We start from the raw sequence: 21,741 nt of genomic DNA on the forward strand, positions 1-21,741 counted from the left end.
ATTATGGAGGCCTTGTTAAAACAAGGTAACATCCCATCCTGACCTAATGCATAGCACAAAGCAGTAACGTCATGCACTGTTCTGCCAGAATTTGGAATTTTGCCCTGAAGAAAGACAGGAATCAGATGACAGCTTGAGACATGTCTCTGCAGCAGTAATTGGAGTGGTGAGTTCACGAGGTCTGCGCTTCCCCTGAGATTAATCTTGGGGGAAAATGAAAGTCCTGTAAAGATAAAAGCCCTGAATAACTAAGTAATCCAACTTTCCCCCTTAGGTGTATGGGGCTACAACAGGATCTCTCACAGATAGTGACCATCCTAAAGAGAAGAGGGAAGGGAGAACTGAAGAAGAATTGGGTTCTGATTCATCCAGTACAGCTGACAGTAAAAGTGGCTTTTCAATGAATGACAGTCCTACATTTAGCAAGGGTTTGTTTGTAGACAGTACAGACTATTCTAACAAAAACCTTCAGAATATGAGCACAAACCTGTCTGGCGTCAGTTTGCCAGAGGAGGACAAACGAAGAGGGGCTCAAGATACCTTAGGATCACATTTTCCAGCCGTTGAGACTGGAAAACAAAAGCCAAACTACAGACTGTCAAGAGATGCTCTCCAGGGCGTGCCTCAGGGTGAAGCCTTGCAGAGCACTGGCAAGCACATCCCCATCAGCAGCGTTGCCCCTCTCCTGAGGCACATGCAGGAGGCTGCGGGGCCTCAACCTTCCTTGCAGGAGCAAGAAGTTTCTGCAGGCAACTACAGTCAGGTTGTGCTGAGACCCAGAGTGTCCAGAGCAAACAGTGTGAGCAGCACTGAAGAGATGGACTCCCCAGCCAGCTCTCCAAGTGAAGACAACCCACCCACAGAAAACATTGCCTTCATGATTACTAAAACAGCTGTCCAGGTGCTCTCGAGCGGGGAAGTCCACGACATAGTGAGCCGGAAAGGAGGAGATGTGCAAACAGTCAACATCGACGCCAGGAAGGACGTGGCAGCAGAGAAGGGCATCCCTGAGAACACAGACAGCGAAGAGCCAGTGGTGTGTCTGGACAAAAAGCCTGTCATCATCATTTTTGATGAACCGATGGATATTAGGTCAGCGTACAAACGGCTTTCTACAATTTTTGAGGAATGTGATGAGGAATTGGAAAAAATGATGACAGATGAAAAGATAGAAGAAGAAGAAGAGGAGGAGGAAGAAAATGAAGCACACAAAGTCTCTGAGAGGCAGAAGGAAGAGTCACCAGTAGCTAATGACAGAAGTGCAACCAAAGAGCATTCTGCAGCTCATGGTCCCCAGGGGCCATACCTGTTTAACTTTCAGTCTGACTCTGCAGAAAGCAGACCTCCTGCAGAGGAAGAAAGCACAAAGACAAATTTTAACAAATACCGTCAGATCTATGGGCTAAACACAGAAGCAAACACAGACTCTGCCGATCAGTTGGGAAGCAGGCAGGATTCCAAGAAAAAATTTAAGTTTAAATTCCCTAAAAAGCAGCTGGCCGCTCTGACGCAGGCAATACGGACAGGAACCAAGACTGGGAAGAAGACCTTGCAGGTTGTGGTCTATGAAGAAGAGGAGGAAGATGGGGCCTTGAAGCAGCACAAGGAAGCAAAGAGATTTGAAATCACTAGGTCTCAGTCTGAGGAGAGTGATAAAAGTCCTTCTGGGAAGCAAGAGGGCCTGTCCGGAGCTGCAGTGTCCCTGTCTAGAACTGATGAAATTCGACAGAGTACATACAGAACACTAGACAGCCTTGAGCAGACTATAAAGCAGCTGGAAAACACCATCAGTGAAATGAGTCCAAAACCTGTCCCTGAAAACACATACACCTCTGAGGGAAGCATTGTCCCCTTCTCTGCCCAGATAGTACCAGAGACCCCATCCCGAGAGCATGTAGTGCTGGATGAGAGCCTTGCTGGTGTAGAGCCCCCTGCATCACTCCCAGCCACTTCACGTAAGGTACTTTAGTCCGAGAAATCAAACCTCCAGCTGCTTTCTAAAATCTGCAATAATCACCATTAAACAAGACGGTCTTGTGATTTGTTTGCTTCCTTTCAGGTGGCTTGTTTGGGCTCCCCATGAGGTGTCTAACAGCTAATAGACCATTGGTTTTTGGGGTTTTTTTAAATCTTTGCTGCTGATTGGTGATGGGCAAATGCAGGGGAGCTGGGTCGAATAATCCGCTGTGTGAAATGACGAGTGTCACTGACATGAAATCCAGGCTGATCAGTAGCTGAGCAGTTTTCTCCATTTGATTCTGGAAATTAACACCCGCGGTGTGAAGCTCCTGAACTTTCCCTGCATGTAGTACTGTGGCTGTTTTTGGCGCATGGTGTGCAGTCCTCCATTCCAGCAGTCTCGCACTGACCACGCATCCTTGTCTCCCCTCCCTGCCCCTCCACTCGTTTCCGCAGGGCTCCAGCGCTGCCTCGCAGACCAGCCGGATGCCAGTCCCCATGGCTTCGAAAACTAGACAAGGAAGCATGGAGAAATCAGGCAAACAGCACAAGCTGCAGGATCCACGCCAATACAGACAGGTAGTTTTACCCTAAACCCGGTGTTTGGATGGACATTTCATGTTGTTTGTTTATTTAAAAACTCCAGTAACTGACTGAGATTATACCAAATATCGGATGCCTGAGGTCAAACTGGACATCCTGGATCCTGGGGGCATGACAGTACTGATCTTTTCACCATGCTTGTGCATGCATGTCTGCAATAAAACACCTGCTGCTTTTTTTTTGTTTGGTTGGGTTTTGGGTTGTCTGTTTGTTTATTGGGTTTGGCTTTTTTTTTTTTTTCTTAATTTATTATTTTTATTTTTTTTAAACTGTGGTATTCAGCTGTAATTTTAAGATGTCAACTACCTGTTTACTTTCCATTTGGTTAATGTGGTGGTTCTGTAGGAGACTGGGAATGCTTCTGTTCAGAGTCTTTACAGGAAGCCTGGACACTAACCCGTTGGCGTAGGTGGCGGTGGGTGCCCATTAACCCGCGCGGGACGTCCCGCTGGCGCTAATTCCGCGCAGCATGGCCGGCGTAGTGCCTGCTCTGTAACACGTAGGTCGCGCCTTCTCACAACGCTCTCCTGGCTCTCTCTCTGTGCACTCTCCGTTGGGCACTTTGGGTTTTCTACCAGGTCCAGTCCATGGCTGCAGGACTTAGCTCAGGCCTCGAACTGTTAGTTCTGATTCTCTGCAGGGCTGTTTTCCCAGGTCCTGTTGGTTTATCGTGTTACTGGCTTTCTGACAAACTGTCTCCTGACATCTTTATTTGCAGGCTAATGGAAGTGCTAAGAAAGCTGGTGGGGACTATAAGGCTACTTCTCCTACCCTACCTGCTTCTAAGATCCCAGCCTTTTCTCCCACTTCTGGGAAAAGCAGCTCAGCACCTGCTTCTAGCGGTGACAGCTCTAACCCTCTTAATCCACCTACTAAAACCTCCATTCCTTCCTCCTCCCTTCTCGGTCCTCAGGCAGGTCGCATAACTTACTCTACCTCCCTCATCCCCTCTGTCTCTAATGGCTCCTCCAAGTTTCAGAGTCCCACTTACCCAGGGAAAGGTCACCACCTCTCGTTCTCGCTGCAGACTCAGAACGGCCGGCCAGCCCCTCCTTCCTCCTCTACCTCCCCCCCCTCCTCTATCTCCCCCCCTTCCCTGAGCCAAGGTATGAAGAGCATCAGGACAATCCACACCCCTAGTTTCAACAGCTACAAGGCACAGAACGGGAATGCCAGCAAGTCCGCCCCATCCACGGTCAAGGAGCCATCCTAAAGGCTAAGCACAGCACACCTGCCAGGTCACCAAGGCTTTTTGTTCAAAGAATCCGCAGCCAATATTTTAACCAGGGAATGTAACCATTTTGTTGTATTGCTGGAGGCTTAATACTAATCACGTGCTAAATACTGAATTACTACACTAGGTTAGAGTGAAGCTTTTTGGAAAACAGTTGCTGTTGTAATGATAAAAGAGCATTTTCTTTCTATAGGCAGCACCTCTTAAAAAAAGTGTGAAGGTGTGTGAGTGAACTTGACTGCGTGTGCACAGTGGTGTACTGAGCATGGGGAATTGTATGGTTAAAAATTTACTAAGTTGTTTTGTATAAAGCTATTTTTCATTATGAGGTCTAGAAGTGAACAGAGATATACTAAAGTGTGATTATATTCAACTGTAAAACTGAAACTAAAATATTTTTCTTTTATTTTGGTGTTATTTAGCTTTGTTACAGATTTCTATTTTTGTCAACAAATGTCATGGTTCCTTTCGAGATCTTTTGCCAAAACATTTTGATACTATTGTAATGTACATTTGAAAGTAGTATGCTGGACAGTAAACCTCTGCACAAGAAACAGAACAAGACTGGTCTTATGTGTGTATGAGGCAACTCAACTTATTGCACTGCCATTCAGATTATATTTAAGAATTTGACAGATAAGGAAAAAAAAATAAATTGTTTTACACATATAGATAGTTGCTGATTACTTTTTTTCTTAGCTCAATCCACCCTTTTTCCTTCATTTTTATTTTACTGAGACCTGGTAGCCCATTAATGTATTTCATTGTGGATTTTAAAATGTACACTTCAGTACTGTTCTGTATACTGGCAAACTTTTGTACATATCTATAAATATCTATAAATAAATAAATAAATACAGTATGTGGCTGGGCACATAGAGTAGTTTTACCACACCAAAGTTAATTTTTATGCATGCTTAAAAATATATATGGGGAAGGGTTGAAAAAGATGAATATCAGTTAAATAGGAGAAGAGCAAGAAACTTGCATAGCTAATGGTTTTGTAAATAAATTTATTTGTATAACACCATAATGTAATATACAGAACTATGATAAGCAAAGATCTTTACAAAAATAAAGGGCTGCATGCTTATATATTTGTATTTTGTCACTAATAACTTTTCGGATGGTCTCAATTGGCTGTTCAGCTGTTTGCCTGAGGGTGTTAAGCCATTCGAACAAAACCTGACTTTATTTTCCCCAGATTAAGGCCATACATGGTTACCATTTCAAAATGGGGTCTTTCAAATTGCTGTTGATAAAAGCTTATTAAAAAGCTGGAACTCCAAGTTAGAAAACCAGCAAGCAAAGAAAAACCTCTGAGTGACTGAATGAGATATCTTCCCTTCCACCTTGAGGTTTTCCTTGTTTTATTTTCCTTCGTGAAAGGAGAAGTTTTCTAGAAGCATCATTCCGAGGCGGTGCCCTCGGAGGGTGAGAACAACCCTGAGCCGTCCCTCAGAGCACAGCAGCACTGTCTGCCTCCAGCGGGGTCAGCCGCTGCCATCCCCTCCTCTGGCACGCAGCAAAGGCGCCTGCCTGGCACAGGGGCTGGGCTGGGGGCCCAAGGCAAGCAAAGCCTGAGGCACGGTCAGAGCGCCCACAGACCCTCTGGAGTGGAGCCACTTCCCTTCCAGCCAGGGCAGAGCAGCGGGGACTGGTGGCTGCAGTGCCTGCTCTGAGCTCTGCTTGCTCACCGATGGAGTACGGGATGCCCTGGCTCCAAAGGGAACGCGCCTGACCCAGTGCTGGAGCTTGTTACCAGCTCTCCTGGCACAGACAGCACACACAGCTCCAGCTCTGGGTACCCTGCTCCCCCTTCACACAGCCCAAATGTAACCTCAAGCTGAATGGTGGATGTAGCAGGATTTGCTCCTGTTTGTCTGACACCTCCCAAGGATCAGACACTTATTGAACAGTGACTTGCTAATAACTGCTTGTCTGTAATGGCACGGGAGGTGTCCCCCATGAGCCATGGCTCTGGCAGGCAGGGTGCCCGTGGCTCTGGCACTGCTCCCACAGCTGCTGTGCTCACTGCTTGTGGTGGTGATGTGAAAACTGCCATCAGGCAGTGAACACTACACCCACCCGAGGCCTCTGCTCCTTTGTGACCTGCACTTTCAGGGCACCTGCTCAGTGCTGGGGTGCAGCACCCCCCAGGAAACAGCAACAGGCTCAGCCAGCTCAAAACCCACTGCACAGGCAGCACTGCCAGTGTCACAGGTCAGGCAGTGTTTATTCCTTCTCCATCCTGCTTGTCCAGCAATGGAGTGATCAGGCTTTCAGAAACGCAGGGATGAGCTGTACACAGGCTGTCACTCAGCAAAACCATCAAGCTTGTAAATCAATTCCTTGGACACAGAAGAATTTAGAACTGGACACTAGTGAAAAAACTGGTTATGAAGAGCAGTTTTGGTGGAGGTGGCTGCCACAGAAGTTTGGGTCAAGCCCTGGGAAAGGTACCACTGCAACAGCAGCTCAGCAGAGCAGCCCCGAGCCTCGCTGCTCTGAAATCCAGCAGAGAAGCAGCTGAAGGAGCTGGAAGTGAGCAGGACGTTCCTGCTTCCTGCTGTAGTCAGAGCCAGTCAAGGACTTCAGAGCAGAGTAAGCATCATCTGTGTGTCAGCCAGTTCCTCCTACAGGGAGGAAAAACAAAACCACTCAAAGTGACACAGCACAGAGCCCCTGCGCTGGGCAGGACACAGAGGTGGGAAGGCAGAGCCAAAAAGGGTGCCTGTAGCAGGAAAAGGGAGGGATGTGCAGGACATATGAAGTGTACAGGGCCAAAATCCATCTGATCACCACTGAAAGGCAGCCCTTCCTGCAGGCTTAAAAATTCATGGATTCAATAGCAGATTGTTAAGGCAGATGTTTTACAGTCTCATGACCGGGAGCCACAGGTACAGAGTGCACTGCAGCCCAGCTTTAAGCCATTCCCCCTCCAGGCCACATCCCTTTCCAAAGCCTGGCCCAATTAATTGGTTAATTACTATCTGAATGTGAATGTGTTATGACTTGGCTTTGGGAACAAAATCACAGCTTTTTGTAGTAAATGAGGCCACATTTCAAACTCTTTTGTCCTGCCTGAACAAAGTGGAGAGGCTCTCAGAGGCTGTACAGGAACCCCAGGCCGTTCATGTGCAGCTCAGCAAAGAATTTTCCTTCAGCTCCGCAGCAGCACAAAAGAAGGTGTGAAACTGTCTGGACTGTGGCCATGTCTTAATTCCACATTAACAGTGCTGTGACAGATACTAATGGGGATCGTAACAAGCCCTTTAAAATCCTAAAAAGCAGTCACACAGCACCTTCCAGCTACCACACTCCAGAAAGGCAGTTCAGACTAAACCACTGATCACCACTGAATTGCTGTTAGGGACCATTTAAAAAATCCAAACACTACCAACACATTTTATTATTTCTCCATCAGATCTCAGCTTATCCTGTCCCTAACAACTTGCAACTTCACAGCTGCAAACAGTCCTCAGACTGGAAGTACTTTCCAAGCCTGTCTAAATCTTTCTAATGAAATACAGAAACAAAAAAATGGTCAAATAGCAATGTTTAGAAATTCTGTTTAGACCTAAAAAAACATCCCTTTTTGCTCCACCACCAAATGCTGGCACAGCTTGCCCAGGGAAGTTGTGGAGCTTTCAGCTTGGAAATATTTAAAACCCAGCCACAGCCCCAGCCCAGAGCAATCTGCCCTGGCTACAAGTGGCTGAGCTGGAGGCCTCAGTGATGCCTGCCCACCTCACCTGCTCTGCAAGCCTGTGGAACTCCCCATCCCACTGAATCCAGCTTCCAGAGGAACACTGACAGTACCCACCTCAGAACAGTCTATTGTATGCATGCACTTCTCTTCTTGAGTCAATCAGACTGTCACCCTTCTCTTAAAAAAAAAAAAATCCCCAATACAGTAAAGAAAGCTCTACAGATAAGGGTCTGAGGCAGCTGCTGTTAAGATCAGGGCAAAGCAATGACTCCTAAAGATTCCTACTGTGTCTTCTGCCACACTGGCTGAAATTTAAGGTGACCCAAATCTTGGCAGTCTTCAAGAAGCAGAAAAGTTTTTCTAGACTCAGTCACTCACTACTTTCTTCAGGGGGAGCTCAGTAACCTGCTCTCCCTGATGCCCCTGGTAGATGCTCCCTGCATCTCTCCCCCCAAGTCAGGGGTTTCCCCTTCATGTTCCATGCCACCAGTGCAGCAGCAGAGAATACCATGGAGGCTGATGAGATTAAATAAATTTGTGCCTGCAGCACTGTCAGCCAAAACAAGTCATGTATTGCATGTTTCTTTTTTAAGTTCCTAATTTTTCAGATGATCTTGTGTTCTTCTTCATTTAATACAATTACCATTCTACATTCTCAAAGAGAAAGTTGACAGCCATGTGTCTGGGTTCAGGAGTAAAATTACCAGTTATCTATAAACACAACAAAATGGAAATTAACCCATCAAAACGGCTGTCAAAGCAGAGGAAGGCGCAGACCCCCAGGCTCCCCTGTGCACCTCCCTAAGCACACTCCTTCACTGAGAGACCTCTGTGACTCCTGTGGGTGCTCAGCACAACCTGATGAGATCCTGAGACTGATGATGGGACAAAATACAGCTCCAGGGAAAGACAATGGGTACTCACTGATGAACAGCATTAGAGGCATCACAGCACTGTGCTCTGAAAGCCCAGTAAGATGTTCAAGTACACTTTACTGTTACAACTGAAACCAAAACCATCCTCAGTTCCTCTGCCCTTCACAAAACACACCCGTTCCTCCTGACACTGCACGCCCAAACACTGCTAATGCACCCACCTCCCATCTGCTCTGAGAGAAAAGACATTTTAGTTTGCATGGACGCCACAAGAACATGGCTCATTTTTATGGGACCTGGCAATAGATGCACCCAATTACGTGGTGAGAACTTTCAGAGGTCAGCTATTGTATCTGGGACTTTTCTTTGCAGCCAATTTCTGTGGTTTCTCAGAAGGATCAAAACCACAGCAGATCAAAGCACAGGACTGTAACAGTCCCTCGGGAAAGAAATGAGGTCTGCCTAAAAGCACATCAGCCAACACATCCCAGGACCACCATTCCTTCTCCTCGCAGTAACTGGACACACTGATAGAGGTTTCATCCTCTGCCAAGCAAGGAATAGTGTAAGACACAGGGACACCCAAAGAGATGAACAGCTGCTTTGTTTTCAAGTAAGTGTGGAAGAACATACAATAAATAAAATATAACTGATAGAGGTCATACACAGATAGTTTTTACGGTAGAAACACATTTTTTTTAGTTAAAATTATAAAAAGTCTAAAACCCAAACTACAGTATTGTCCTGATTGGCAGATACTGGTGTTCATTCTGACTTTACGAAACCTGCACATTAAACATAAACCCACTTGCTACATACCTTAGAATCAAATTATGTATAAAGATGAAAACATTTAACCAACCGCATCTCTCTCACCTGCTGACCTGCACAGTGTGGCCCCACAAACAAAAGACTGATGAGAGGTGTCCTTCATCCAGGAGGAACTGCAGGGCTGGTGATCCCAAGTGCAGTTGCTGACTGCAACTTCTAAATGTGACATTTCAGAACCAGTCATCAGAAAGAATTCAAATCACACAAAGAGTCACCAAAACAATTTTATTTCCAGTGTTTAAGTGGGTATGCACACAGGCATGATACAGGTTTGGATTCATTAGGTCTTCATGCAGAATTATATTCTCGATAAAAGAAACCAGTTCCATCCAGTATCCACTATCTACACGCCTATGTTACAACATTTATATCAAATCTGGTATCTGAAGAAAAGATACACATGTAATATGTACAGTTAAGTTACTTATTTTACAGAAAGATTAGAAATTCAAGTCACATAAAACTCAAAATCTGTATTAAAATTGGAAATATAAAACTCCAATATTTACTGGAATGCCTAAGGAATGGAAGCTCTGTAGCCACCTGTGTTAACATTTGTAAAATGTAATGAAACTCATTAACAGTAAAATGCATTTATTTGTTTGTAATAAGTTTCTCTAATTTAGCAATATGGCACCCTAACAAACCAAATGAATTTATAATGAGGCACTTGTTAGTGACTAAACCAAAAGAACAATTTTCCTGCATACTAATGCCAGGCCAACTCTCAGTCAGAAAACCATGTATACACTACACAGCATGTTGCATCAGATGCTTTGTTCAACATTTGTATGCAGCCATCAAATATACTTTTTCTTAAAATATATATATATACTTTAACTTTAGTGTTCTTCTGGCTGTGGTAATGCACTGTGAAGACGTTCCACAGAGCACATTGATGAAACCAGCCCAAATGAAGGCTGCATAACAACAACAGTACAGGAAAAAATATTTATATATGTACACACACACGCACACACACACGCAGAGTTACTGGGAAGTGTGAGGGTAAGTTAATGAATTGCTGCAGTGGACATTATCTCCCCATTTCAAAGATACTGGTAAAATCGAGATCTAACCACTTGGGTCCCAGACAGTTTATGAGGATGGGCATCAACTGCTGGGCTGAAGTTGTTTTTGTTCATGTTCTGATAATTTTCACCATTTACCTGGTCTGGTGGCTGAAATGGTCCCGAAGGTGGTGTTCTATTCATTGAAGTCAAGCTGCTGGAAGAGCTGCCTTCATCCGCCTGCATCTCTGCAGATGAGGGCAGCTCTCCCTTTGATACCTCTGCTAAGTTAGTGTTCTCAAGTCTGGGCTTTCCAGTTTCACCCGTATTAAGGTCAGTTGTGCTAGTGCGTAAACGCTCTCGTGCAAGCCAGTCCGAGATCGAGAGGTCCTGGGCTGGACATTTTGGCTTCAACCGAGTCACAGCTGAAAGCTCAGATTCTCTCTCTCTATTTTGACTTGGTTCTTGAGCTTTCCAAGCATTCAGGACACTTATTTCAGCAAAATCCCTCTGCCCTCCAAGTGTGTGCCTTCGCCTGATATTCTTTCTCTTTGCAGTCTCTGCAGAGTTAGCTTTTTGATTCCCAACTCCAAACATATCATCAGCAGACGATTTGAGTCGCAGCTTTAACCTGTCTGTAATCTTAAGTCTCCACGTAGGTTCTTGTTTGTCAGCCTCACTTTTGGCAGATGAAGCTAAACTGCTTGTAGATCTTCCTTTTTTCATGATGTCAAACATTTTGGTCACAGTAGGCAAGTCCTTCTCACTCTTCGCATCCCCTGACCCCTCACTGTCCGTTTTGTGCCGTGCAGACTTTCTCCTGGAGAGTGTATCACATTCAATAAGTTTGTGTGAGCTAAAAAGTCTGCGACTCTCTAACTTTGGCGTGGAACTTCCCTCAGTACAACTTACTTCACTTTCTTCCGAGTTCCTCCGACTGGTCTTTACCACTTCTGGACCTTTCCCTTTGGACAGCCTTTCGGCAGCAGCGCTGGTGGCAAAGACAGGGAAGTCACTTTCACTGTCCGTCTCCATGGGACGCCCTTCGCTGATCAACTCACTTCTTTCATCATCTGCATCTTCTCCCTTGCTTTCTGTCACTGACTGCACCTCAGGGCTCAGCATACTGGCATCTAAACCAGTCAGATACATAGTAGATGAAGTAGTTGAGTAATCTGAGGTGATGGAGCTGACATCAGCTGCTAAAAACTCATTGTGTTTAATTTCAGGGCTGGCTACTTTTTTGCATGAGTATCTGTGCTGGGAAGCCTGGGAGGAAGTGCTTAGCATAGTGCCAGAGTCAGACACTGTCTCCTCAACCTGGGAAGAAGATTGTGAAATAGGCATTTTTGGGCTATTCTTCTGCATGGTTTGCAGACAGTTGATATTTGATGATTTTGTACATTTTTCATCATAAGGCAGTGAAGGTTCCTCTGTCAGGATATTTTCTTTCTTTAATGACTTCTTTTCATCCTTTACAACATTCACATCTTTTTTACTGCTGTTCTCTTTTTCCTTCAGGACAAACATCCTTTGTTTTCTCCCTATCTCTCTCTCTCTTTCATATTCCCCTTTAGCTGTGTTCTCTTTTGCTGTGTCACCACGAGATTGTTCTGCAAGCTCCTTCTTGAAAAACACATTATCCAACTCATCCTCTGAGCTACTTGGTTGTGGTTTCTCTTTAGTTTTTTTCCGCTTGCGACTAGCTGCTGCAAAAATGGAGGACACAAGCAGTTCCTTGCTATACTGATCTTTTCCAGAACCCCAAGAACCCTGTTAAAAGAAGGGAGAGGGCATAATTAAAGTTAAAAAGCCTGAAACAGTTTAAAAAAAACATCCTGAGCATCACAGTAGAAAGTACATCTTCATTCAGGAAATATTTACATGCTCTTCGTGTAGGTGAAATGACATTGCCCAAGAAGACAATTTCCTTCCTGAGCATTCCACTTTTTATCTGAGTCCCTTCCACTTAGCCAAGACTGGTTTGTGTACAGTACTATTTAGTTTTTGATTGACTAATAAAGCAGGCCCCATTACAGTAAGAAAACCTTCTCAAGACTGGTTTGCAACTGCTTCACAGATGCTTCATAATTCCTCCTTTCAAGGTCTAACCTATTCAAAAAGGCTAATTGCTCACTTTTTTAGTTAATCTTTCACCTTTCAAACTGAGTTTGTAAATGGTATCAATTAATTACTGCCAATAAAATGAATGTTACTCATAACTAGTTTAACTGTGGAAAATTAAAATAAACTTACTTATTATAGAGGAATTTACTTTTAAAATGGCACAGAAACAATAAAAGTACAAGCCAAATTATTCCATTTTATGCATTAAAAACTATTTTCAATACTCTAACATTACCACCTGGCCCCTTCAAAGCTAAGCACCTTTCCTACTTAGAGTCTCATTGCTACAGGCAGTGTTTGAACTACTGAACAACAAGCCCAGGAGACAAAGGTTTGTCCACATGAGGGACAAACCACATGTGTCACATGAGGTTAGTCACTGAACTGAGGACTGAACAAATGCCCACATTCCAGTCTTGTTCCCCTGCTTCATGAGGCCTTCCTCCCAAGCACAGCAAAACTTCTGAGGGAGATTCTGCAGAGCAGCCTTTAACCACAGCCTTTGCCTTCTTCCTAGAGGACGAGCTATTACCTCCTGAAGATCAGGCTGAATTCTAAGTACACTTTTCTCAGTGAAATAGAGAAACATAAATACTCTCTGTGAGTTAGTACTATGCCAACAACAGGGAACATACTATATATACATTTACCTCTACTAAATGAGATGCAAAAAGGAGGTAAGTGCCCACAATTGTGAGAGCCTGGAACAAAGCTGTTGCTGTGTGCAACTGCTTTGGTAGATGCAGCTAACTGCACACAAGTCTTTTTCCATTGTAAGACTTCAAAAATAGGTTATGAGAAAACAGTACTACCACTTACTCAAGAAATTCTACATAAGCTCTATAGTACACCTGCATATCAGTGATTTAATAAAGGAAGCATCTAACAGATTTCAGAAGCTTGTAACTATATGGTATCAGAAAATTATTTACCTTAGATTTTGCTGAGTCACTAGTAGCTGAATCTGTGGAAAAATTAAAAAATTCTGCTCAGTTTTGTGCAACTCTTTAATTGCTGCTACAGACAATGCTGGACTTATGAAAAAGACAAGCACAGAACAAGATGTGAAGCAAATTAAAACCAGAACAGAGTGAATAGTCAGAGCTCACAAAGATGCAAGCTGCACCACAGAAAGCCACCGCCATGAAAGGATGCTGTGAATTGTAGGCAGAACCAGCTCAATGATAGGAATGGCAAAGGAGCCCTGTTCTTCAAAATAAAAAACAGAAATACTAATGTTTATTCAATGCTTTAAGTATACAGCCCCTGCAAAACCGCAGCTGAGAGACCTTTTCAGGACGGCACTGTGTACTCTCCTGAGATTCAGGATACACAAAGCAAAACTGGGTGTCTTTGTACAGTTGGCTCCCTAGGTGCAAATCATGGTTCTTGTAGTCATACTCTTTTTGTGAGATTTTAAAGGAATTAAGTCGTATTTTCTGTGTAAATCCCCAATTATACATCTCTCTCCACCTCTTACTACATACAGGTAAAATTTTATTTTTAAATTGTCTAGATGTCAGCAGCTACCAGTTTTGTACTTTCCCACAACAAGCGCTTTTATGAAATGAAAAATGGACACCATAGTTTCACTGTCTTGCAAAACCCAAGATTATACAATTATAAAGGGGGTAGGAAGGGGCTAGCACAATGACTAAAAAACATGAACTTGGGACTTTCTCCCTGGGAAGAAAGAGCTGAGCCCCCTGCCACACCCCTTTTTGACACATGGCTAATGCTTTATGACTAGAAAGACTGGTAGACCATACCATGCTATTTCTCCTCAGGGTCTGCTTCAGAGATAACAAGAAACAGCAGAAAAACTTTTAAAAAGTAGCATTGATCTGTTTAAAATACTCTTAAAAGAAAATTTACAGCACAGATCAACTTGGGGTTTTTTCCATTTACAAGAAACGGGGGTTTCTGCAGACAAGGCAGCTACAGTGTGGGCAACAGTCCTCCTTCTTCCTACAGTTCCAGCTGTCCATCAGTGACATCACAGAATCCACTAATGACATCACCGTGTGATAGACTCCTCCCACTTCGCCTGTTACAGTACAAAGTGACTGTTTCAGTAAGTGCTGAACAACCCTTTGAAAACTGAAACAAAAGCTAGAGACCAAGGGATAACATTCGTGGGATACAACATGCTGGGTCAGTGCAATAGTAGAGTGAAGGGAGGAAGGGAAAAAGTCACCAAAAAAGAGCCTGTAATGCTTATCCTTAGCCACAAAAGAGGATGGCATTTATAAACAGAAGGAAATCAGCTTTAGTATAAACATAGTGCAACATACTAAAGTGCCCATCACTTGACAAGAAAATATAACTCAATTTTTTGCATTCCTAGTGCTGGGAAGGAGCAGTATTAGTACACCACTGAAGATCAGTCTTTCTGCCATCACAACAAACCACTTTATAGCAGCGTATCTGCTTGACCTCACGATGATGATTGCATGGATACTGTGAATAAATAAAATACTATGTGCAAGCCTCATCTTTTCATGATTAAATTCCTGTTAGACAAAAAAAGTCTTCCAAATTGTATCATGCATGATTATCAACAATTCAAGTCTTTAAGAAACGTTAAATGATCTTTTGGAAAAGAGGAAAACATTTTATTAGTAAAAGAAAATAGGAAGAGAGAGTTACACTGAGTTAACAGAGTAGGTTATTCGAGCCTATGGATTAACACTGTCCAGGCAAGAGTTACCTGATACGTCTCCAGGAGATACTCCCGTTCTTCCAATGTTGGTGAGTAAATGATCTATGTTTGGCACTGGCTGAGATTCTACAGTGTTTTCCTCCTGAACTGCTGTCTACAGTTAATAAACAAAGATCTCTTCATCATCGTTTCACAAATAGTTCATTACGATTCAACAGCATTTAGAAAACTGCATTATTCACCTGAAGAACACGAGGAAAGCGTGTCCTATTTTCCTTTATGCTTTTAAAACAAATGCATGGCTTGCTTTTTTAAAAAAAAAATAGAATTCATTACTACAAGGACTGGAAAGCTAAAAAGGTGCTTCTGAAGAGCAAACCATACAGTGACATAGTAAAAAATATACAGGCGTTCTAGAGGCAGCAGAAGCAGATTCTAAACTGAGGCAGTTAGAACACAAGTATTTATGCCATAATACTTACAAGAGGTTCTTCAGCATCATCTTCTGTGAAAAACCAGTCATGCTAAAAGTTAAAATAAAAAAGGTGAAAACCCCACAGGAAATTCAAAACCCAAACGTGGCACAATCAAACATGGATTTTACTGAAAGTGAGAGTTTGATGGATAAATACCAGACCCAACCTGGCCCAATGAGAAAAAAGCTGGTTGATCTGTGCACAATCCTATTTTTTCAATAATGAAATGCATCCACTTACTTTTTGGATGAGTGTTTCTACAATTTTATATTGGTCTGGCATGTGGGTAACCATGTGTGTCATGTTATCATCAGATGTCCTCACAAGTGTTGGACCAAATACTATTGCCAGGTTTCTTGGTTCCATCTAAGAAATGAAATATTTCCACATCATACATTTATAATGAGAAAATACAGTAATATAGGATAAGTACATTAATATAACACTATTAAAATATATGAGAACCACTTAAAATAGGGACACAAAATAGTTTTTTAAAAATACATTACTGACTTAGGTAGGATGTTACACTACACCAAAACTCTCCTATATGCAGTTGCAATAAATATACCCAATATTTCTGCAATTCAGATTTCCAGCCTTCCTTAATCTACTGCAAGCAAATGGCTCCACAAGCAAAGAAAACTCAAGAACCCAGACATATTCTTTACACTTTGAGGGGGGGGGAGAATCTCTTCTTTCCTTAAAGAAACATTGATGCTTGGAAACATTGATGTTTTCAGAATTTTTTGTTTCATAAAAAGGCATTGATAGCTCCCTGTTTTTTTTCCTGAAAACATTTATATGACACACACACAAAATTAAGCTGGTAGTTAAATACTGTATTATATCTACTGACAAAGACCTCATTCAATTTGCACCAACTTCAGAGGAGGTGGCAGAACAAACATCATGGACCCAAGACATCTATCTGTGAGACAGGCTCAGCACTGTGTGATCAGGTCACTACTTTAGAAGTGAATTAATATATGACTAATGTTGTATCTGTGACAAATAATTTCAAGAAACAGCAGCAGAACTTACCTTCTATTTTTGCTCACTTCTTTTAAGTTAAGAGTTTATTGTTCTGGTATAGAATAGACTGGTAATATACAGGAGACAAAGACTTTGTGCTTACCAGAATTAAATTGCAAACATGACACAAGCCCCTAATGCTCTCTTGAACTGTGTCTTCTGACAAGTCTCACAATTGTAACAACACCTCATTCATCTAGCCTTATATACAACAATATTAGCAGTATTTAACAACATTTATACAGCCCACCAAAACCATAAAATGAGGGAGAAGCTTTCTTTAGGCACTGCACTTAAAAATGACATTTATTATAACTTCCTTATAATACTGTCTGTAATTTCACTAAAATTTATAATTTGTTGATTTTTTTTTTAATGAACACACAAATAACTTTTCTTTCATATTAAACTGGAAGGTATTATTTGCCAAACCTACCATATTCACCTCAACTAATCTTTTAAATTATTTAAGATTATTTAAATGATTTGGCCACAGGCTTTATATCAAATTTTTTGCTGTACCCTGCACACTAGTAGCCCAGCCATCACATTATCTGCCCTGAGGTAAACATCCATAAGCACACCAACATTAAGGACAGCTTTGCACTCAGCTACCCCTCCCTGAGAGCTGACAAAGGGGACACTATTATTACCATTTACTGAAGGACTGCAGCATGCACAGCAGCACTTAACACAAACCACCTGTTTTCCACCCTATGGAAATTACAAAAAGCTATACTTAGTGGTGGAAAAAGATCCAATAGTGATGAACTACCACCATTTATATTGTGAATTTTCCTTCTTAAAACCAGCCAAACAGCATCTATAGGGTAATCACTCAAGTGACTATACCAAGCCCTAGTCTTAAAGATCTCTCAAGCATCCAGAAGCCAGGCTTCAAAGAAAGCTGATGTGACAACCTCTGTCAGCAGGATTATTCACCTGTGCCCTGCCCAGGCAGAGTCTTACAGGTGTCTAGATTGGATTACAGGAAATTTACAGACTTGGGATAAATTTAGGATGCAAGGAGTTAAAAAGACTGACTACCCACCTGAGGAAACTTAATTCATACCAAACGTGCATATTCTGCAGGAGTACTCAGCCTATTCCAAAAATTTTTATTCACATAGCAACACTCCCTAATTTCATCTACAACGATAAATTATCACCTTAATTAGAAATGATCCTGCACAAAAACAAGACTTAATGAGACAAACCAAAATACATTACATGTTTCTTTCTAATACCTTGTTCTTTTCTGAGTTCTCTGCTACTGTCTTCAGATGTGCAGAAAGAAACTTGAGAGTCTCATAATGGTGTTCAGGTAAATCATGAATCTGAAACAAACAATCACTATTCAGAACACTGAACATTTAATGCTAATTTTGTAGTGCACCTACAACACAACAGATTTTAGTTTACCAGTCTCTTCAGTGTTTTCAGACGCTCAACAGGATCTTCTTTTCTATTGGCATCTATAAAATCTGCATATTTGTCTGTTAAAAAAGCAGAAATTATATACAAGTTTTTAGATCCATAGATGTATGCACATAAACCCCCACTCTGCCAGCCCCACTCCCCCTGGAACACTAGTAACATGCATAAAAGAATGACCTCTGGAAGTCAAAAATTAGCCCATTATATTGTAAGTACATGTTTTGTCTGATAGTAGGGAAAAAAAAACCCAACAGCTTTCACTGAATACTGCAATAGTGGAATTGAAAGTTTTACTCTTTTAGTTGCATATTCATAATCCCTTCACATCACAGAAATTATATTTACACCTCTCATTCCTAGGATGATCACTATGACTCCCTACTCTTTAGGAAAGACAACGTTTAATGCAGAGTGGGGATGATTTCCCTAAATTTTCTCTCAAATCATCTGAATGTTGTAAGACAACTGTTCAACTGCATTTCCTGAAGACAAAACTGTAATGAAAACAACCTACCATTGGTGAAGAGGGGTTCTGGGAGCTTTCGGAAGAAGGATTTCAGCAAACTGCTGATCACGTTCAGGTCACGCCATTTCTATGTGTTTAAAAGAAAAGGTCAGACATGCTTTATACTTCTATGATCACAACACAACCAAAAGTTTTGGGGATTTTAATACGAAAATAGTGTGATTAAAGACTTACATCATCATGAACATCAATGTCAGTCATTCCTTTGTTGAGCTCTTCTTGCATACTTGAGATGGCAGCATTATTTCCAGGCACTCTGTAAATACCTGTGTACTCAAGACCTCTTTCTTCAACCAGTTTGCAGCATATATCAACAATCAGTGGAATATACTGGAAAAAAAAGAGTTGTACAGATAAGTAAGTGATTTAAAAAGTATTTTAAATTTCCAATTAAAGAAAAACTCTGCTTCCATACTTTGTTGGTATGAGCTGGAGGGCAGTCATCTAGTCTAACACCAAATGTTCCAACAGCAGAGGGCTTCTTTTCAAATGTCTTCCTCATAATGCTTGGAATGCCTTTTCTCCATGTCCCTTTGTCTTTTGGTGGGCTTGTCTCATCTTTTTGTTGTTAGGACAGTGGAAAAAAAAACAAAATAAAGAAGAAAAATAAGAACAATTATTCCACAAAACTGACTGTAAATACAAGTAACAGATTTGCAAAGAGCAAGTGACACCTGCTGCGTTTTCAGCTTTTACCAGCCTGGCTTTATGCTACAACTCATTAGTCTCTCTTGAACACAACTTCTGTTACTTTTCTGTGGTTCAAAAAATAAATCTGAACATAATCACATCCCAAACTTAGAAAAGCAAGGAGCTGGATGCTACTGTGGCATTTCATCATTCCAAGACTAAAAGTAGATAAGCTACTAAATTTAAACTCGACATTTATATAAACAACTAAAATTTTAAAAAACTGAAATCTACATTTAGTAGCACAACACTAAGTCTCCATGGAATCACACTGCTGCATAAAATACCCATCAGACTCTAGAGCCATGCTCACACTTTTGCAGACTTACTCATTCTTTCAGAAATCATCAGATTTTAGTCACTCCTAAGTAATTCCAAACATTACTCATTTAAAATATTCTCTATCCAAAAATCAGATTAAAAGTTCAGTTTCTCTGAACTTTTGTAACAAATTGCAATTCCCATTTATCTTGCACTGCAAGTCATCTAACACAGTAAGTAATTCTTTCTTATTTCTGGAGATATTCTTTCAGTAGATTTGAGATGTACCCAACATGTGCAATTTAGTAACGTGTAGCACTGCAGAAGCAAAGGGACATTTTTTGGCAACAAAAACCAGAATTCGCTGATAGCTTAAATTCAAGACTGAATCACTCCAAAGTGGTTGATCAAAAGTGGTTGCTTATCCAGGTGCCTGAATTTGTACACAACATTTTTAAACAACAGTCTGATGTGAAATACTATATGTCTACACACTATGTGAAAAAAAAAAAGTAAAAAGAAAAAGAGAATAAAAAAAGAGTAGATTGTGGCATTATTTGATGGAGCTCAGATACTGATTCAAGTTTGCAGTGCCAGCTCATCAGACTTGTTTAGAATTTGTAGAACTCAGGAGGCATTAATTTTGTTCTGAAAAAAATAATACAAGTTGACTCCTGTGTTTTAAAAATTAAGACAAAAAAAATCTCTTCTATACTTTGGAAGCACTTTAGTGGAAAAATTTACCTTGTCACTGCCAAGTCAGCTGGAGACAGAAGTTTGAATTACACACAAAATTATTTCCAAAGCTCGGCAAAATTTTGCTCTCAAGAAGCTTAACACCTCTGTTTACTACATGGAGATGAAGGGAAAAAAAACCACAAAAAGCTCTTGAGAGGGGACTAAAATAAAAGTTTCAGGATCTGAGATTAAGTAGTTGCTTGAAATGAGTGACTAAAGCTGCAGCTTAAAAACTCTGGGCTAATACTTACTTTACATCTGTATATTCATGAATTCAAAAAGACCTGAGAAGGGCACCTGGATGGCCTTACACTGGGGCAGAAGGGAACTAAAGAAATACACAAAACATACAAACCTTTAGTGAGAAGCTTCCTCTCTGTCTCATCCTTAGGAGAATGTGGACTCTGAGTCCTCTGTTCTGCTTTAGTTCCAAGTAGAGTCTGTCTGATACTCAGACTCTGGCGAGGTGTTTTGGGAGATGGTTCTGTTTTGCTGCTTGAAGAACTGAACAAGAGAGACTACTTCAGTTGAAAGAAGTTAAATAAGAACTCTACAAAAATCACTGGCAACATGTAATTCACCCACCTCATCATTGTACTGTACTCTTTAATCCTTCGACTAATTAGATCTCTACTAGTAACACCAGTATCCTATAAAATAAATTGAGAAATACTTTATAATCTTAGAAAATAAAATCATTTCCGAATATTATTAACTCTTCTGGTAACCAAAGAAGTATAGAATTCAACAATTCAGTCCATTTTAAAAAAACCCAAACCCTCAACCAAACCAAACATCCTAAGAGGCAGTTCCTGAGAACAGTAAAGATAAAACACGGAAAAACCACAAGGAAAATAAAAGTGAGTAAATACATATCAAGTATTGCTGTTTACAGAGTTTTTTTTTCATAGCAGTATGATATAATTAATACCTCTTATACTGAAAGTAAGTTTAAACAGAAAAAATACAAGTAAACACATACTACTACTCAAAAAAATCCAATCCTGTGTGCACATAGTACTTAGAAAACTAATTGCTACTACAAATACAGCTGAAAAAGACATTAATTCAAATCTGCTTTTTTATCTGTGTAATACTTTGGATAATTATTTTGAATCTGAGTAGATGTGCATGACCACAGACAAAAATATTTCTCTGTTGCTCGTCACTGCAATGAAAACGCAATGGACAATATTGGCACAGATAATGATACCTTATGTACAACAGCAGATATTTGCCTTTGGCAATAAGCATTCACTTAATTCATAAAAACATCAGCTTTTAATCAGAGAAACAGTCTTCTTCAAAGTTTCATTTTTTAACTACTGAGAAACACTTCACACAGTACTACTGCACACACCCTGCAATGCAAGTCTGAAAAGGGACCACATTGGTCCTAAACCTGCAATTGTCTTTTAAAAAAGCTTAGGTATTTTTGGCAGATCAGTTTGCTGTAAAGTTTATCTTTAGTCAAATTAGCAACAACATTAACTAATTTATTTCAAACATCTATTTTCTGATTATGATTACATCAACTTTTTAAAACTCTGTTAATTTACTCAGTT

At 41.1% G+C, this 21,741-nt stretch overlaps 2 protein-coding genes across 22 annotated transcripts in view; one reads left to right on the forward strand and one right to left on the reverse strand.

The window, feature by feature from the left end:
• Nucleotides 1-4,889, forward strand: part of KIAA1217 (KIAA1217 ortholog) — a 177,640-nt gene extending 172,751 nt beyond the window's left edge. For 6 of the 15 annotated variants that reach the window (XM_041408956.1, XM_041408959.1, XM_041408964.1 and 3 more), the window contains 4 exons: nucleotides 89-166; nucleotides 275-1,960; nucleotides 2,416-2,538; nucleotides 3,281-4,658. In XM_041408956.1, the coding sequence (XP_041264890.1) occupies nucleotides 89-166; nucleotides 275-1,960; nucleotides 2,416-2,538; nucleotides 3,281-3,775 (2,382 nt within the window). In that variant the 3' untranslated portion in view covers nucleotides 3,776-4,658. Of the gene's footprint in view, nucleotides 1-88; nucleotides 167-274; nucleotides 1,961-2,415; nucleotides 2,539-3,280 lie in introns of all 15 variants that reach the window. The other 9 variants (XM_041408955.1, XM_041408952.1, XM_041408957.1 and 6 more) reach the window with 4 other exon arrangements.
• A 4,536-nt stretch (nucleotides 4,890-9,425) lies between these two features.
• Nucleotides 9,426-21,741, reverse strand: part of ARHGAP21 (Rho GTPase activating protein 21) — a 112,326-nt gene continuing 100,010 nt past the window's right edge. For all 7 annotated transcript variants that reach the window (XM_041408396.1, XM_041408399.1, XM_041408398.1 and 4 more), the window contains 12 exons: nucleotides 20,762-20,826; nucleotides 20,532-20,680; nucleotides 18,903-19,045; nucleotides 18,662-18,817; nucleotides 18,476-18,554; nucleotides 17,947-18,020; nucleotides 17,772-17,861; nucleotides 15,730-15,855; nucleotides 15,496-15,537; nucleotides 15,062-15,167; nucleotides 13,284-13,315; nucleotides 9,426-11,997 (listed from right to left, as the gene is read on the reverse strand). In XM_041408396.1, coding sequence (XP_041264330.1) covers nucleotides 10,264-11,997; nucleotides 13,284-13,315; nucleotides 15,062-15,167; nucleotides 15,496-15,537; nucleotides 15,730-15,855; nucleotides 17,772-17,861; nucleotides 17,947-18,020; nucleotides 18,476-18,554; nucleotides 18,662-18,817; nucleotides 18,903-19,045; nucleotides 20,532-20,680; nucleotides 20,762-20,826 — 2,796 coding nt within the window. In that variant the 3' untranslated portion in view covers nucleotides 9,426-10,263. The remainder of the gene's footprint in view (nucleotides 11,998-13,283; nucleotides 13,316-15,061; nucleotides 15,168-15,495; nucleotides 15,538-15,729; nucleotides 15,856-17,771; nucleotides 17,862-17,946; nucleotides 18,021-18,475; nucleotides 18,555-18,661; nucleotides 18,818-18,902; nucleotides 19,046-20,531; nucleotides 20,681-20,761; nucleotides 20,827-21,741) is intronic.

This window comes from Onychostruthus taczanowskii, unplaced genomic scaffold, assembly GCF_017590055.1.
Source record: "Onychostruthus taczanowskii isolate IOZ18803 unplaced genomic scaffold, ASM1759005v1 scaffold3, whole genome shotgun sequence".
Lineage (NCBI taxonomy): Eukaryota > Metazoa > Chordata > Aves > Passeriformes > Passeridae > Onychostruthus > Onychostruthus taczanowskii.